General features: G+C 35.1%; 1 protein-coding gene across 1 annotated transcript in view; it reads left to right on the top strand.

The window, feature by feature from the left end:
• Nucleotides 1-11,668, top strand: part of LOC136839242 (uncharacterized) — a 42,896-nt gene extending 31,228 nt beyond the window's left edge. The window contains exons 6-11 of the mRNA XM_067105002.1: nt 1,135-1,307; nt 1,901-2,049; nt 2,808-2,969; nt 3,720-3,883; nt 4,577-4,758; nt 9,964-11,668. Coding sequence (XP_066961103.1) covers nt 1,135-1,307; nt 1,901-2,049; nt 2,808-2,969; nt 3,720-3,883; nt 4,577-4,758; nt 9,964-10,030 — 897 coding nt within the window. The 3' untranslated portion in view covers nt 10,031-11,668. The remainder of the gene's footprint in view (nt 1-1,134; nt 1,308-1,900; nt 2,050-2,807; nt 2,970-3,719; nt 3,884-4,576; nt 4,759-9,963) is intronic.
• The last annotated feature ends 4,915 nt before the right edge of the window (nt 11,669-16,583 follow it).

Here is a 16,583-nt window from a genome sequence, read left to right as displayed (position 1 = left end):
TGATTTCCACTTATGAGAAGAGTGACTGTGGTATAATATATATATATATATATATATATATATATATATATATATATATATATATATATATATATATATATATATATATATATATATATATATATATATATATATATATATATGATTAGGTAGCATTGGGAATCTTTGATCCTACTCGGCCCAACGACTGTTTTGAAGCTTTGGATTCCCCTTCCTCTTCTTGTTTTTCCAGTCCCTATAACCTTTCTTTCTTGAAGACAGTCCATTGTTTTTATATGTTTAAGCCTCAAATTCATCTTTCATTTGCCGTTTCTTGGAACTTCTGGCCTGGGCTAGAAAATGGCATTAGTTTAATTGTCCCACGGGCCTGTACGCTTGAAAACACCATAAAAGTTACACTCTCTCATGCGCATGCGTGGCATCTGTCAACGATCATTTTTGGGTATTGCTACAGCACTTGTGCCATCTAGAAATAAATTGACTTGTGCCTCCCTAGCCGTCCCTGCCTACCAATTTCAATTTTAGTAGATCAAATTAAAAATGGAATATTATTAAGCGCTGTAAGAATTCTTCTGATTTTGAAAATTAAATCTCATTAAGTGCTGCAGAATTTCCGGTTTTGCGTTTATTTTGCGGTCTTCTAATATTTTTGAATGAAATTTCATAACTTTGGCATTTCATTTTTTTTCGAATTTCTAGGAAAAAATGCATCATCAACTCTTGTTGCTTTTGATAATGATAATGATCTGGATGATCTATGAACTTTGACATAACGACATTAACTCCCATCAGGAGCAAATATGTAACAGAGTTAGATTATGTTAATATGTACTGAATAACAGAATTTGTTCAAAGCCTTTTAAGAAATGCTGAAACTCCCCAACAAATATTGGTTGAAGACTTGAGGTGATGTTCATGATAAAACTGCATGACTCAGGAACATTTCTGTTTTTATACTTCTCCAGTGCACCCTCCTAAGATCTTAGCGAGGGATTCTAATCCTTTGTACTTCTTGCATGACTGAGGGGACGGAGTACTGACGAAATGACATTTCACTATGTCAGCGTCTGTAACACTTACCTAACTTTTAATCGATGAGACCACGTTTTAGCATTTACTGAAATCCCATAACAGGTGTTGGTGGACGACCTGGAAACAAAGACCGTGTTTGTGCACAGTTTCGAGGCGAACGTCTGGGATGTGACCGAGAAATTTCTGGAGACAAAGGTCGAGACGCTGATGAATCAGCTGCGGCACAACGGAGAGGCTTTTCTGGACAGATACTACTACCTTGCCTCCTACAGTAGGTGAGTTTCGTTATTTATCACTGTGACCATTTTTTACGCCAACTGTAAGAGTTGAGGGGAGTGTCAACCCCACCCCGCCCACTACTCCACCCGGTCAGGAAAGATGCTACGCCCTATAAGTGAAAACAGCAAGAAACCATATTTAATGTAACGGTAGCCTTTTGTATTCTCTCAAAAGAGAAGCGTCTAGAATCATTAGTGATATTTTTACCGGTGTATGATACATTTCAATAAAAATACAGTAGAATATTTAGACAATTTGGATTTCAAATGTTTTCTCCTTTATAGAAAAACTGTTCGATGTGTGGTCTGAAACGGTAGCTTAAAAGTTTGCAGGTGGAAGTAATGTTCTTTAAATTTGGAAACAGCCATATTGATATTTAATGATAAATTGGATAGTTTCTAATAATCTGCATTTTCATTCCCACCTACAGAACACCAGTTGCAGATTTTACAATTAGCATCGTTTCCTGTATGAAAGAATTATGAGAAAAACATTGGCATTTAGTTTTTTAAAATATTTCTAGCAATCCATCCAAAATACACCATTTGCATATTTTACCCTCTGTAATTTTCTCTCTCTGTCAATGAAGGCCCGAGTTGTACCAACCGGTGTATTACGAAGTCTGGGTATACGCCACGAACTTCCGGGATCCCCAAACATCTTCGGCGTCCGCTGGCATCGGGAGGTTACCCCAGACGAATAAGGTCACCCAGAAAACATTGAGTAAACTCTGCAGAGGTAAGGGCCGGGAATGAAAATTGTCTCTTACAGGATTATGCTATATTCGCAATCACCATTTTAAAGAAATAGGGTTTTGAGATACCTTTTATGAAAGAGAACTATGTAAGTTCTTGTAACTTTGGTTTGTTCCAATAGAATGTAATGCTTCTTATGAAGAATGAGAAAAATATTTATATTTTCCAAAAAGAAACCACGGCGACTCGTTTTGTTCATTGACCGTCTGCGATGACAATCGTTGTTATGATGCTAGGCTACCAATAACAATCAACCAATAAAAATCAATTGGTGAGTCGCGCCAGGAATGCTTTTGACCGGCTGACCCCTTAGGTCGAAGGAGCAAAAGGACTAATTCTAGTGCTGTTAAAAAAATTTCAGAAGGCAGTTTATATGATATTTTTTTCATGGTGGAAGAAAGGCATATGACACCATAATTATGCATCCATAGGAGCTAGCGCAAAGTTTAATCAGAATATCTTGGCTTGGGCAAGGCTTAAAACAATTTCCAAGATCACTGCAAGCCTTTGCAATTTCTGTTTCATAAAAGAGACTAGCATTAGATCGTGTGTGCAGTGACCGACACAGTAATATTTTGTGAAACATTAATGGATTTTCTTCAGCATTTCAGAATAATGTTGGAACGTGGATGGTAAAGTGCATATTACATAATGTCTACTGATATCTTTTTCAGTGATGCTCGAGTCTTATTAATCCATCCATTTTCTTTTCTGTTATTTACTCACTCATTTTGTTCCCAGGTGTTGAGTGCCCAAGCTTCGAAGTGATCAGGACTTACAAATATGGCATCCAGAAGAGGCGGTATTACAACGGGCTCTTTGCCTCCACGTTTCCCAAGGAGTGCCAGTTCACCACAATGAGCGTCTGGAAAGGGTTCATGCCCCTTCATCTCTATAAACACGGTAGGAAACTTGAACTTGTTCTTCACTCAAGGATAGTATGTGACAGTATCAGCGGGGTTCCTGTGGGCACCAGAAGAGTTGGAAGACCTAGACCTACTTGAGTGAGAACTTTGAGACTAGGGGGATTGGCCACCAGAAGAGTTGGAAGACTGGAAGGTCTAGACCTACTTGGAAGAGAACTATGAGTTGGGTGGCTAGGCATGAATGAAGATTTGTGGAGATGAAAGCACAGGAAAGACCAAAGTGGCGGAATTTCACAGAGGTCCTATGTGTCGCACGACTTTGGATGTGATGATGGTGACGATTACTGTGTCTGACTTGCCAGAGACCTAGGTGATATAGGAATGGATATACATATATATATATATATATATATATATATATATATATATATATATATATATATATATATATATATATATATATATATAATTCTATATATACACTGGTCTGCCTTCTCCACTATATATATATATATATATATATATATATATATATATATATATATATATATATATATATATATATATATATATATATATATATAAATATAAACATTAGGTCCTTGAAGTGAATATTTTTACTAGGTTGTCTTTTTATTATATATATGTATATATATATATATATATATATATATATATATATATATATATATACATACATACATACATACATACATATATAATAAAAAGACGACCTAGTAAAAACACTCTCTTCAGAGCACTAATGTTTCTGATTTTCCTTGCTCAGGAATCAACTCCCACATGGAAGTGATCGAGGCGACGCGCCCCATTGCCCTCGTCAACATCCGGGACTCGAGCGACCCCAACACGGAATGTCCTCAAAACATGACGATGTCTCTGTACCTCCCGAAGAGGCTTCATTCCAACCCTCCCATTACTGGATTCGCTGCAGTAAGTAATGACAGCAGCTGCTGTGTGGCTATTTCATCGATTGGCAATGTGTTCTGAGGGCGTTTTTTTCTTTTTTTATCCATTATTGCAGACATGCTCTAGACTGCATCTGTATTATTCTGTAAGGATTTTTCCAATCCTGTCTCTAACCTGGTAAAACAAAGCATTTCGTTGTTCGTGTTGTTTATTCAGTCAGTGTTTTTCTCAATACTATAAGTACTGTCACAAAACTGTTTTTTTTTTATTCAATAAGTTTTTTCTCAATACTATAAATGCTGCCATAAGCTGTGCTTTTTTTTTCAATAAGTGTTTTTTCTGAGTACTGAAAGTACTGTCATAAAGCCGTGTTTTGTTTATTCAATAACCGTTTTTCTCAATACTGTAAGTACTGTCATAAAGCCGAGCCAAAAGTATCAAACTTTGCACGTAATTATTTTTGTAGACACTTACTGTATATTTCCATGATCGAGTCTTCTTATGCGCAAATAATGTGACTGGCTTAATACTTTATACACTGCATAATATGCACTATTTTAAGACAAAAAAACGTGAGTAAAGATTAATGTACCCATGTCCAGTCTTGTGTGAATAGACGCTTTTCTTTAAGGCCTTTGCTATTCCTAATAAATCAAGCCTTCTTTATTTTGTGTGTGTGTGTGTGTGTGTATTAACTAACATCTTATCCTACTACAGCCCGAAGTCCACATCACATCATTAAATGATGTCATCGTGTACGTCTACACAGTCGGCGGTTATTTACTGGATCCGCAGCGAGTCCGGAAGGAACTGGCTGACATGAAATACAGACTCACAGAATTCGGCGCCTGCTACAAAGACGACGAATACTATGTCGTCATTTACGACTTCATCGTCAGGTGATTATAAGGGCAAGGGTTTTCTTGTTTTAGTAGTGTTGCAATTAATTTATATTAGTTATCACTCGTATTTTGCTAATAATTAAAGATAAATGGATTGCACCAAGGACTTGAAATGCTCGTTACTGCATGAGAAAATATGTTAAGGTTTTTCCATCTCTTAGTACAGTGAATTATTATTACGTCTTTGCCAAAATTGGTGTGATGCTAGATAATATACTTAAGGTCACTAATTTCATGAAATAAACAATATGGAACCCTTGAATATTACATCTCTTTGATTATTGTGATGCTAGATAATATACTTAAGGTACAATATGGAACCCTTGAATATTACATCTCTTTGATTATTATTATTTTAATCCGTATCCGGAACATTCGCCGTAAACATTTTTGCCGTAGGAAAATTCGCCTCAGGAAACTTTGCCGTATAGGATTTTTGCCGTAAGACAATTTCGCCGCATTTGTTATCAAGTATATAAGGCTCGCACTATTGTTACTTCGATTTAAACATTTTAATAAGCGAAGTACCTTGTTATCAAGTATATCTGGAACATACTACCGTTACATTTTGATTGACGAAGTACCTTGTTATATAATTAAAATACCCAAATTGAATACCTAATCTGAACACTCAAAGAAGGAGTAGAGTTAAACTCTTTAAATTCTCTTTATTCATTCGACTATTTTTTTGTGCAGCCAACCCATAACAATGGTCTATCAAGTGGAAAGTACCAGAGGCGGTGTGAAATTAGTTGACGATCTTAACTTTGTTTACAGAATAGAAAGAAAATACGGTGAAAAAACATATTGGAAATGTGAAAATAAAGAATGTGAAGCTAGAGTGCATACCTTGCTGGAAAATGATATTTTATCTACTGTATATGTAAAACATTTGGCGAGCATTGTCACTCATCTCATCGATCAAAACCAAAAATGTATGAAACAAAAACAAAATTGAAATCACTAGCCACTAATTCACAAACTCCTGCACGGTCGTTAATTGCAGAAATTTCATCTAGTTTAGATGATAATGCATTGTCTTTGCTGCCGACTTCATCGCATTTGTCTCACAGTATTAGAGGTTGGAGGCAGAAGAAAAGCCAAGCTCCCCCGAGCCCAACCGAAGAAGTGGATATACTGTACAATACCTGAAGAATATAGACTTCTTGATAATGGCGAGAACTTTTTATTGTATGATAGTGGTGAAGATGATCCGGATAGAATTTTAGTGTTTGGCACTCAAGCTGGGCTAGAGGATCTTGCTAATAATAAAGGTTGGGCTTGTGATGGCACTTTTAAATGTAGCCCAGATGTATATTATCAGTTATTCACGTTACATATTATCATAAGACATATTAGCGTACCGCGTCTTCTTGTTTTGCTGTCAAGTAAACCACAAGTAACCTATAGCAGACTTTTTAAGCCTTGAATGACTTACACCCATCATTAGAGCCCGAGACCTTAATGACTGATTTCGAGAAAACAATTATCAGTGCTTTCTCTGATATATTTCCAACAACAAATATAACAGGTTGTTTATTTCATATGGCTAAGAATATCTATCGCCACATTGTGGATATAGGTTTAAAGTCACGCTACCTTACGGACGCAGAATTTAACAACAAAATCAATTGCTTCACTGCATTAGCATTTCTGCCATTGTGATGTTATTGAAGGTTTTCTTGAACTGACTGACGATGATGATTTGCCTCAAGAATTTGTATCATGTTTTGAAACTCACTATATTGGAGGAGAATGGGGTCGAGGTGAACGAAGACGAAGAATGCAGCCAACTTTTCCTATTGAATTGTGGAATGTCTTCGAACGAACCCAGAATGGTATGATCAGAACCAACAATAGCGTAGAAGCTTCCACAATGCAGTACAGAGCTCCATGACTAACATGCACCCAAATTTGTGGAAATTGCGTATTTGAAAAAGGAAGAGACATTAGCAAAAAAGAAAAAGTGTGATTTCGATCGAGGAGATGCAGTACAAATGAAGAAAGTATATATTGATATCAATGCAAGACTTCGGCGGAAAATGCTTCATTACAGTCCAACGCAAAAAAATCATTATTTATCAAGCATTGCTTTTTGCACACATTTTAAATTATTTCTTTGTTAATTTGATAATTTTTTTTAGTCTTTTATTTTGTAAATAAATGTTTACTTTTTAATTTCTTTTCTGATGTTTGACCCTGTAAAAAAGACATGTTAAGTAATACTTATAAAAATGAAGTCCTACCTATACAAAGTTTTTTTTTTTCTATCTCTACAGAATAAGTCAATGTCTGGAACGCAATCAAATAATTCACAAATTATAACAAATTATGATAACATTTACAAGGAAAAAAAAAAAAAAAAAAGAAACATGGTACTTCGTTAATCAAAATGTAAAAATCAGATATACTTGATAACAAGGTACTTCGCTTATTAAAACGTTAAAATCGAAGGAACAATAGTGCGAGCCATATATACTTGATAACAAGGTACTTCGCATATTAAATTAGATATTACTCCAAAAGGGACCGTTCAAGATACGGGTATCAAAAAAAAAAAAAAAAAAAAAAAGATGCGACGAAATTGTCTTACGGCAAAAATTCCTGAGGCGAGTTTTCCTACGGCAAAAATGTTTACGGCGAATGTTCCTAGAACCATTTTAATCAGGTGTTGGGTACAAGCATTAATACAATAAATGAAACACTGATTGATAGGAATATTTTCCGCATTGTTTCGGTCTCATCTCGGACTAGTGTTTGGTCCAAACCTTAAACCTCTGGGTTACTGACAGTAAAGATGAAATGAACGAGAATGCTTGCAAGCTCACCCGTTCATCCCTCCTATTCGGAGCATTAAGGACACATTTTAGGGTGTTAGCCATCAACACCTTTGCCACCTTCCCCTGGCCTTCTTCTCACTCTGCTTCATCTTGGCTCCCCAACCTCTCCTCATTTAATAGGGGAAGGGAAACCAGCTGTGGTGTATTATTTGAAATTAAACTTTTCCGGAAAGAAGTTGTTCGTCTTCTTCCATGTTGAGTTAAGTAAACTACTTCTAGTGTAAAGTTTGTCTCAACTTCGCATCATCTAACTTCCATCATAGTAGCCTGTGATTCCCGCCAAAAAAAATAACACCACGAACACTCCCACCATTCTGGCAAACACCAGGAGACAGTGCTTATGGCTGGAATAGGACGCTTTTCACTCCTTTCTGCCAGGCGGAGTCATTTTCCCCACTAGAGGTTGAATAACTCCATAGGAACACCCTCCCCACTTAGCTCCTAATTACTTGCGTTTTGATTTCACGCAAACATTACTGAGCCTTTGATAAATTAAGTATCAGTCTAGCAGCGGCCAGTTTCCTGATAACTCCTACTAAGTTCTAGACCCCTTAACGTAATCCTTTCATTGGACAAGAGGGTTAGACAAACTTCAGCTATGTAGCTGTGACAGCCAATGTCTCACAGATTGATAATAAGAAAATAAAGTTTGGTAGCCTAGGCAAACTTCATTTTCTTATCACCAAAATGTTTGGTGAAACATTAATTAAACCAGGATTTGTTACAAATATAAAAAAATATATAACTATTTCCACAAACATAAATTAAATCAGGATTTGTTACTCAAAAATATAACCATTTTTACTTTGAATCGAATGAGCGAAATTGTTTTCTACGTTATTTACATCGTCCTGAAATACTGTCACAAGTGTGGCGTTTCGGAATTTTGCCAAGAAACCGCGTTTGATGAAATATATTTTTTAAACAACTCTGACGCATCCGTTATATATCTAAAACTGAAATATTGATGGCATGGACATTATCCTACAGGCCTACCCACTTCAAAGAATTCTTAATGACCGGCAAAATACGGCAGGTGTCATGCATCACAGTGGCATGTATAAAAGACGAAATTTGTTGACAACCGTAACCAGAAGGCCTACACACTACTAAACATTTGCGATAACGGGTAAGATTTTTTTTATATATGTAAGTTCAGTGATGATCTGACTTCAAAACTGAAATTGGTATTGCACTTATGTGCCACAATAATATGCTGAGAATGTAAGACATGTTAACAGAGAAAGCATATATAGGCCTACTGCCAACAAAACATTGGCTGACTATCCAAAAATTATGAGAAAATAATATTCATTATGCTTTGCTTACCTGTGAAATGTCATTCCATTCTCTCTTGAAGAATACCAGTGCCCGTTTCTACTATTATAGGCTGCAAGACGTACTATTATGAAGATAATGAACGGAAAAATCGCACACACTAAGCACATATATTCAAATATACCGGTTCCCGGGTCTTTGAAAACCCTCACAACACTCAAGGCTCTGCGGCTGCAACAGCGCCGCTCTGGTGACGGAACACCAAACTACAAAATACTAGTGTGTGTATATGTATATGTATATATATATATATATATATATATATATATATATATATATATATATATATATATATATATATATATATATATATTCAGTTTTTATTGACTATGGTCAGTTCTTTGCTCTTCCTCTCACGAATCTAAATTGGCATCGAGCCACTTCAAAACTTCTTTTTTGGTCTCGTGTTTGGCTAAGAAAACAGGCTGTTTAAAGCCAAACCACGGGATATTTTAATAGTACCAAATCTGTAAATATCACTCTGCTTAGTAGGAGTGTAGAGATCACATCAAGAACACTGCACATTATAAACCGTCTCTCTTGCAGGAAACTGCACTGGTCATAAGTTTCACTCTTTCAGTCTGTATGCCTCCTTTGAGTGTTTTCACCTAACCTAGGAGTCAACTTTGGTTATTTATCTATAATACTTTTCCACTCTTATTCTTCTAGCTCTTGTTCAAGCACTGACTTTTACGATATCCTTTTGTGTTCGCTGGTAGCCTGATGAATAATCTGTTGGGTACTGGTACCCTTGTGTCACAAACGACGTCACCTTCTTCCTTATCTCTCTGGCTAACTGGAAGGTCTACCTCTGTTGTTGTCGGAGTTAGATATTATTATGTTTAAACAAAGGCATGTCCGTTAGGTTTAAGTATCTTTTAACCTACGCATATATACACGTGGATGCACACAAACACACACTATATATATAAATAGTATATATGAGTTTTTCTTGCCACCTAAGATAGAAGTGGCTTTGCATGTGGCTTTAAACGCCCTATCCTAACAACTAGGCCTATTTCAGGTACCACGGCAGGCAAAACGAGATCTGGATCGTTGCCGAAAACTGCAAGGCCACACACAACGGCTGATCGTAGGAAAATGAATCAGTAGTGGGCCCGGCACTTTCTGAAATAATTGACTCCTAAGAAGGCATCCTTTCGAATACAAGCTTTTTTATGGCTTTAGAATGATAATTTATGCCAAGTTATTCATTCTAAGATAACACATTTTAGCCAGTGTTCGTAAGCCTCTAAGCATAAGAAGGAGTTTAATTTGGGGGTTTGTTGCATGACTACATTATAAAAAGCATTTCACCACTGTTCACAGGTTAGCACTGGTGTTTTTTTTATGTAGAGAGATATAAATGGTGACACATCCCTATCCTACTTTCAGTCGATTTTCCGAGTTTTTGATATTTACTCTATGCTCTAAAGCACATATTAGAGGAGAATGTGTCATTATCATTGCTGATCATGTCATGGGGTTTTCTTATATATGAAATATATGTAACTTATGAAACCTTGATTTGGAATGTACGATGTCAAGCTTAATGACTAGGCTATGTGGCGGTTGCAAGATCCAGCACTTTTGAATTCACAGGGCCAAAGAGTATTTTAAGAAAATAAATTTTCTGAGAATTGATTGCTAACATGTACAAATTTATTTTAACACTACTCACTAGTGAAAGTACTGTTATAATTTCGAAATCTGACTCAGAAACAGGAAGACTAAACTCAAAATATTTACAAAAAAGTGACATTTTTGAATTGATCATGTTCATTGTAACGTCACCGCTGATTTCTGAGGAAGTAAGATGTGTAATATAATGATCATAGAATTAGACATTCTAAGAAGGTACTTAGCAAACGATATACAATTAAGTGTTTAGAGATGCTTCTCTGAAAGGCAAATTCATGATTGTACGTTATTGTGTAAATACAGAGAACTTAATGGTTTGTTCAGTTCATCCTAGCATATGTTCATAGTGCTGAAAGCAGTGTTCATTTATTTATAAGTGTAATTTGGGATTTTAATCCTCTATATAATACATGCGAATACGCATGTATTTAACTGTGTAATGCATACATGCATATACGTTTACATGTACATTTTTTTTACATTTTGACCCTTATCTGCTTTATATATATATATATATATATATATATATATATATATATATATATATATATATATATATTCATTATATATTCATATCATTTTGATATATATATATCTATATATATATATATATATATATATATATATATATATATATATATATATATATAGAATATATATATATATATATATATATATATATAGTATATATATATATATAGAATATATATATATATATATATATATATATATATATATATATATATATATCATATCTTGTCCATTATTTTGTCCTTGCACATTAAATGCTAACATGTGACTAAGCATTAAACTTAGGAACTCTCCAGATAGCGCTGCAACTTTTTAAGTGTTGTTTATTTATTTTTTCTTGTGCTTATAATTGTCTACAATTAATCAAGTAATGACTTAAAGATTACAGTCGTTAATGAGTATAAGAGTGCAATCTGTATTATAATTCAATGTAGTTACTTATGAAGTCATTCAGCTGATTTTTCTCTTGAATTATTGTACATTATGCTATAAAACTGTAAAATGAAAAGGGACTCATTTAGAATTGATTAATATTATTATATATTTTGACAAATTTATCAATTGTCTTATTTCTTCAGTAAAAACGATACTAAGTAACAGATATATTTTATTGATTTACAAAGTCAATAATGATCTGTCGCCTCAAATTCTTTCGAAGCAGTAAAAAAATGGAAAAATCATTTCCTGGTGAGGGAGTTCGATCAACACTGGGCTATGATGATCCAGCCCTGGTAACGATGACGGGGCCAGAATATCACGTCCCATTGTACTTTTCTACTTTTAACTATGTTCTCAGCATTTTCTCTCCTGTATTTTGATGCATATGTATGAAAAAAAGAGCTTATTCATCTTCCGAATTGATGAAGGTATGTCACCCAAAAAAAGGGGGAGAAATCACATAAAGAGTTCCTGTGTGTTAAGCCTGAGTCACGTCCGGAAGCTGCCTATTTTGGCCAGTGGCAATAATGCCGCGCAATTGCTGATATTTTCGAAGCCAGTGAGGTGGAAACATCCGCCGATGATAGGAATCCATCGCTAACCGATAATATTACCCGTGACTTATAAGGCAATCTCTTTCCCATCCTTCATCGTCATTCTTTTACCTTCCTTCTCTCTTGACTTCCCTTTCTGCTCGTGTTTCTTCATTTCCCTTCGTCGTTTGTCTTTCTCTCTCTAAACTTTCTAAAGAAACACCAGGTAATATACCGTATGTATACTGTATGCTCAGCCGCATAAGGAAGTTACATAACATGAATATATTTGATAGCATGACAATCCTTTTGCTTCACTAATGGCGTTTTAAGAAAAGACAACTGCTCTTTTCCGATCAGCGAAGTTAAGCTGCTTTGGGTGTGGTCAGTAACTGGATGGGTGACCGTCAATGAATCCCTGTTATATGCTCTCTCTCTCTCTCTCTCTCTCTCTCTCTCTCTCTCTCTCTCTCGGGTGAAATGGGTTGCTTTGTTTGATTGTGAGAATGTATTATATATATATATATATATATATATATATATATATATATATATATATATATATATATATATATATATATATATATATATATATATATATAATTATAGTCTTGGCTATTGGGCGGCTACTTGAAAATCTTAGCTTGATGATGAATAATATTGCCAAGACCAGGAAGAACATTCTTTATCACACAAGCTTTCGAGGTATAAAACCTCATCATCAGGCTGAAAAACCGACAAGGATGAGAATCAATGAAATTACAACAAAATGAATTGTCATAATAAATCTTCAGCAAAAATACTAACTGGGTTGGGATTGAATTACCCCAGTTTTTCACCAACGTTGTATAAGATAAATTCAATACGCACTTTGATAAATAGAACCTACAATGTTTGTTGTGATTTTAATTTTTTTCATCAAGATATGGTCTTCCTCCTGAATTATTTTTCTGAAAACTCATATCCCATTTTTGTATTTTACAAAGTTCTGAAAAATTTGTTAAATGAAAAGTTTTGCCCCAGACCGGTGTACAGTACTGCTAGTAAGGATGTCAAGAACATTAAATTGCCTTGCCTCGGTCATAGTAGCTATATGGTCCGAAAAACAAATTAGTTTCCGGTTTGTTTTCAATAATCCTTTTACTGTAAGATCACTTTTGAGGGAGAAGCCTACTCTGCCTGTGGACCTTAATTCCTGTGTCGTTTACCTGTTCACTTGTCCGCAGTGTGGTCTGCGATACGTGGGATCCAGTTCCCTCTGGCTCAGACAGAATTTTGGAACACAGGTCTTTCTATTAGAACTAGGTTTCCTCTTTTCAAACCACCCTTTTCTGCCATTAGGGAACACAGTTTAGCACAGGACCATCCTATCACTGACCTGGATTTTCAGGTACTGTCTTTTTGTTCAAACAGACTGGACCTTTCGATTTCAGAGTCGCTGTTTATTAAAAAGATAAAATCGGAATTGAACAACAACTCGTCTGGTATTCAACTAGCTACCGTGTAATTTCATAGTAGGTACACAATTGGGTCGTTAAATATTTTACTTTGTGATTGGTAGTTTGTTTACATTTCACCTTATTTTATATTTTTATGTTTGTGTTCGTTTTTAATTTTTCGTTTTTTTTGCGTCTCACCCTTTCAGTTTGTAATTACTGTTCGTTTTATATATTTAGTTAGTGTTTTTGCTGAAGATTTATTATGACAATTCATTTTATTGTAATTTCATTGATTCTAATCCTTGTCGGTTTTTCAGCCTGATGATGAGGTTTTATACCCCGAAAGCTTGTGTAATAAAGAATGTTCTTCCTGGTCTTGGCAATATTATTCATCATCAATATATATATATATATATATATATATATATATATATATATATATATATATATATACACACACACACACACACACACACACACACACACACACACACACACACACACACACCCCTTTTTCTTGACACCAGCTGATGCTGATATCCATTAACAGTTAAGTCGACGAGCTAGCATTTTAACTATGAAGCTTGCAAATGTAGGCCAAGCACTCTACTACTTACCTATTTATATATCGATATATATATATATATATATATATATATATATATATATATATATATATATATATATATATATTATATACATATATATGCATATGTGTATATACATATATATACTGTATATATAGATAGGTAGATAGTTACGGTTGACTGTGTATATATGTACGTATAGTAGATGTTATCAGAATTTCATGAAGGAATGTCCAAAATAAGTAGCCTCTTAATATAAGATTTAAATTTACGTAAGAAAATATCTAAATCCAAAACCTCAACGTGACAACGAAAAAGGGGAGACAGAAATTGTGGAAAGAGGGGAGGAAAAAGTTCCAATGAAAATCAGACATTTTTCAAGATATAAAAAATAATTTTAGAACGGGTTGGAAAATATCTCTATAGCAAAGACTGTAATATTTGTGCGATAAAGGTACAAAATAGGAAACATTAGGCTTCTGTATTCCATTTCTCCAAGTGGGATCCGCTGAGTGCTGTGGCCTGTGGCCCGTGTCATTCGGGGATTTTATCGATCCCAGTTTTGTGACAATTGTCTCGTCAGGTGCTCCATTTTATGCTGAGTAATCTATTAGACAAAGAACACTCACTATTATCTTGATTCATTGGGTCTATAAAGAAATATTTGGCGCCATGTGAAAATGAGTTGCATTTTTACTTTTTCGCCCACTTAAAGTCTCTCTCTCTCTCTCTCTCTCTCTCTCTCTCTCTCTCTCTCTCTCTCTCTCTTCTGAAATCGGTGCTCAGTTTAGATAGCTAGTTCTCAGATATTTAGGACGGAAGCGGTGTTAAAAAACACGAGGGTGCTTGGGTGAGGAATTGATCTGATGTCTTAACGTTGTAATGATGAATAGGTAAAAGCAGCTCTCTCTCTCTCTCTCTCTCTCTCTCTCTCTCTCTCTCTCTCTCTCTCTCTCTCTCTGGTATGCTTGGATTCTTTGAGATCATAACCCTTTATATTTTTACATATAAAAACAGAAAAGAAAGATAAGTGGGCTTGCAAACTCCAGGTGTGCATCGTTTACGCTGTCTCTTCTAAATATGGCGAAATGATAAGCACCCGAAGCACAGTTGGCAACCATCGGCTTGGACGCCTATTTCAACGGGAAATGCCTTTCTGGATCAAGGTACCAGTAGTCTTAGATGATCACTTGATCGGTATTGCCATTCTCATGCTGTTATCAAAAAGAATAAAGGAAAATAACACAGTGAATAGGAAACCCCAGAAACCAAAAATCTGTGGGTTGCAAGTCTTCTGAGATGCAGTTGCTAGACCAATGCTTCTTGAATGGTCAGCCTTGGTTGGGAGTCGAACCCAGCTTTTCTACACATTGTTTTGATGTTTTCTGCCTCTTGTTCTTCTTCTTCTTCTTTTTACTGTCGACACATTTTGAGTCCATTGTTTCACTTAATCCTTAATAAATGCTTGGAATCTTAATCTGCACCCCATCAAAATAGGTTGTTTTTAACTGAGTCCAATCTCCAATCCACTGGAAGATGAATTTAAGTTAGAACCTCCAAATTCTGAAATAATAATGCTTTGTCTTTAGCAATTCCCATTTTTAAAGTAAAACTCCAGGATAAATTACGATATTCCTAAAATATCATCGGAAATGGTAATCAGTTTCGTTAACTTCAAAGGAACATGAATTGAATCAGAGATCTTGGCTTGCCTATTTGAAACAATTGTTTATGAATGAGCTTTTGCCTCTTCAAATTTGAGTTCTTTCTAGATACTTCTGTTGGCAGAAACACGGTCTAGGTATGTAAAGGTAAAGAAACCTCCAAATGCAACACATTCCGCTCTCTGCAGGAAACTGAGTCACATCCAGGATGCTTACATTTTCAGTGACGACGTCGTTCTGCACCTTTATCCCCTTTTACTTCTTAGGAATTTGACGTCAATGGATAATTCAAATTTTGGAACTTGTTATGTGGAGATCATTAAAAAAATTAGGTATTTTTTCTTTCTGAAATTTTCTGCAATGTTGGAAGATGGCATACCATAACTGGGTTTTAATGTTAAAGAATATACGTTTGAAGCTCTTAAGGTTTACCTATTCCTTATTTTCTTCTGCGTCGTTTGTCTGTCTCGCCTTAGAACAGGGCCCCATGCCCTGGCCTGCAGAAAAACAGTAAAAACGTAAGTTGGGTATTCCAGAAGTCTAAAGCTTAATGCAACTTCCATTCCCCTTGTCTGTATTTTTGCGAAGCTTTGTTGTTTGTCTCTTTCTTTTTTCCCATTTTCATTTTTATCTTATATCTTTACAAGAAGTCTTTTTTTTTATAAAGAATTTACAGCTACATCTTTTTTTTTTTTATTGTTTAGAACTGAGAGAAATGACTGGTTGCGATTTGTCTTCTTTAAGCGAATCAGCCTAGTTATGTTACTTTCTATAAAACAATTTTATATAGTATTATTCACGTAATTGATAT

The sequence above is a fragment of the Macrobrachium rosenbergii genome, chromosome 6, assembly GCF_040412425.1.
Source record: "Macrobrachium rosenbergii isolate ZJJX-2024 chromosome 6, ASM4041242v1, whole genome shotgun sequence".
NCBI lineage: Eukaryota > Metazoa > Arthropoda > Malacostraca > Decapoda > Palaemonidae > Macrobrachium > Macrobrachium rosenbergii.
This window is presented reverse-complemented; position numbering and strand designations above follow the sequence as displayed.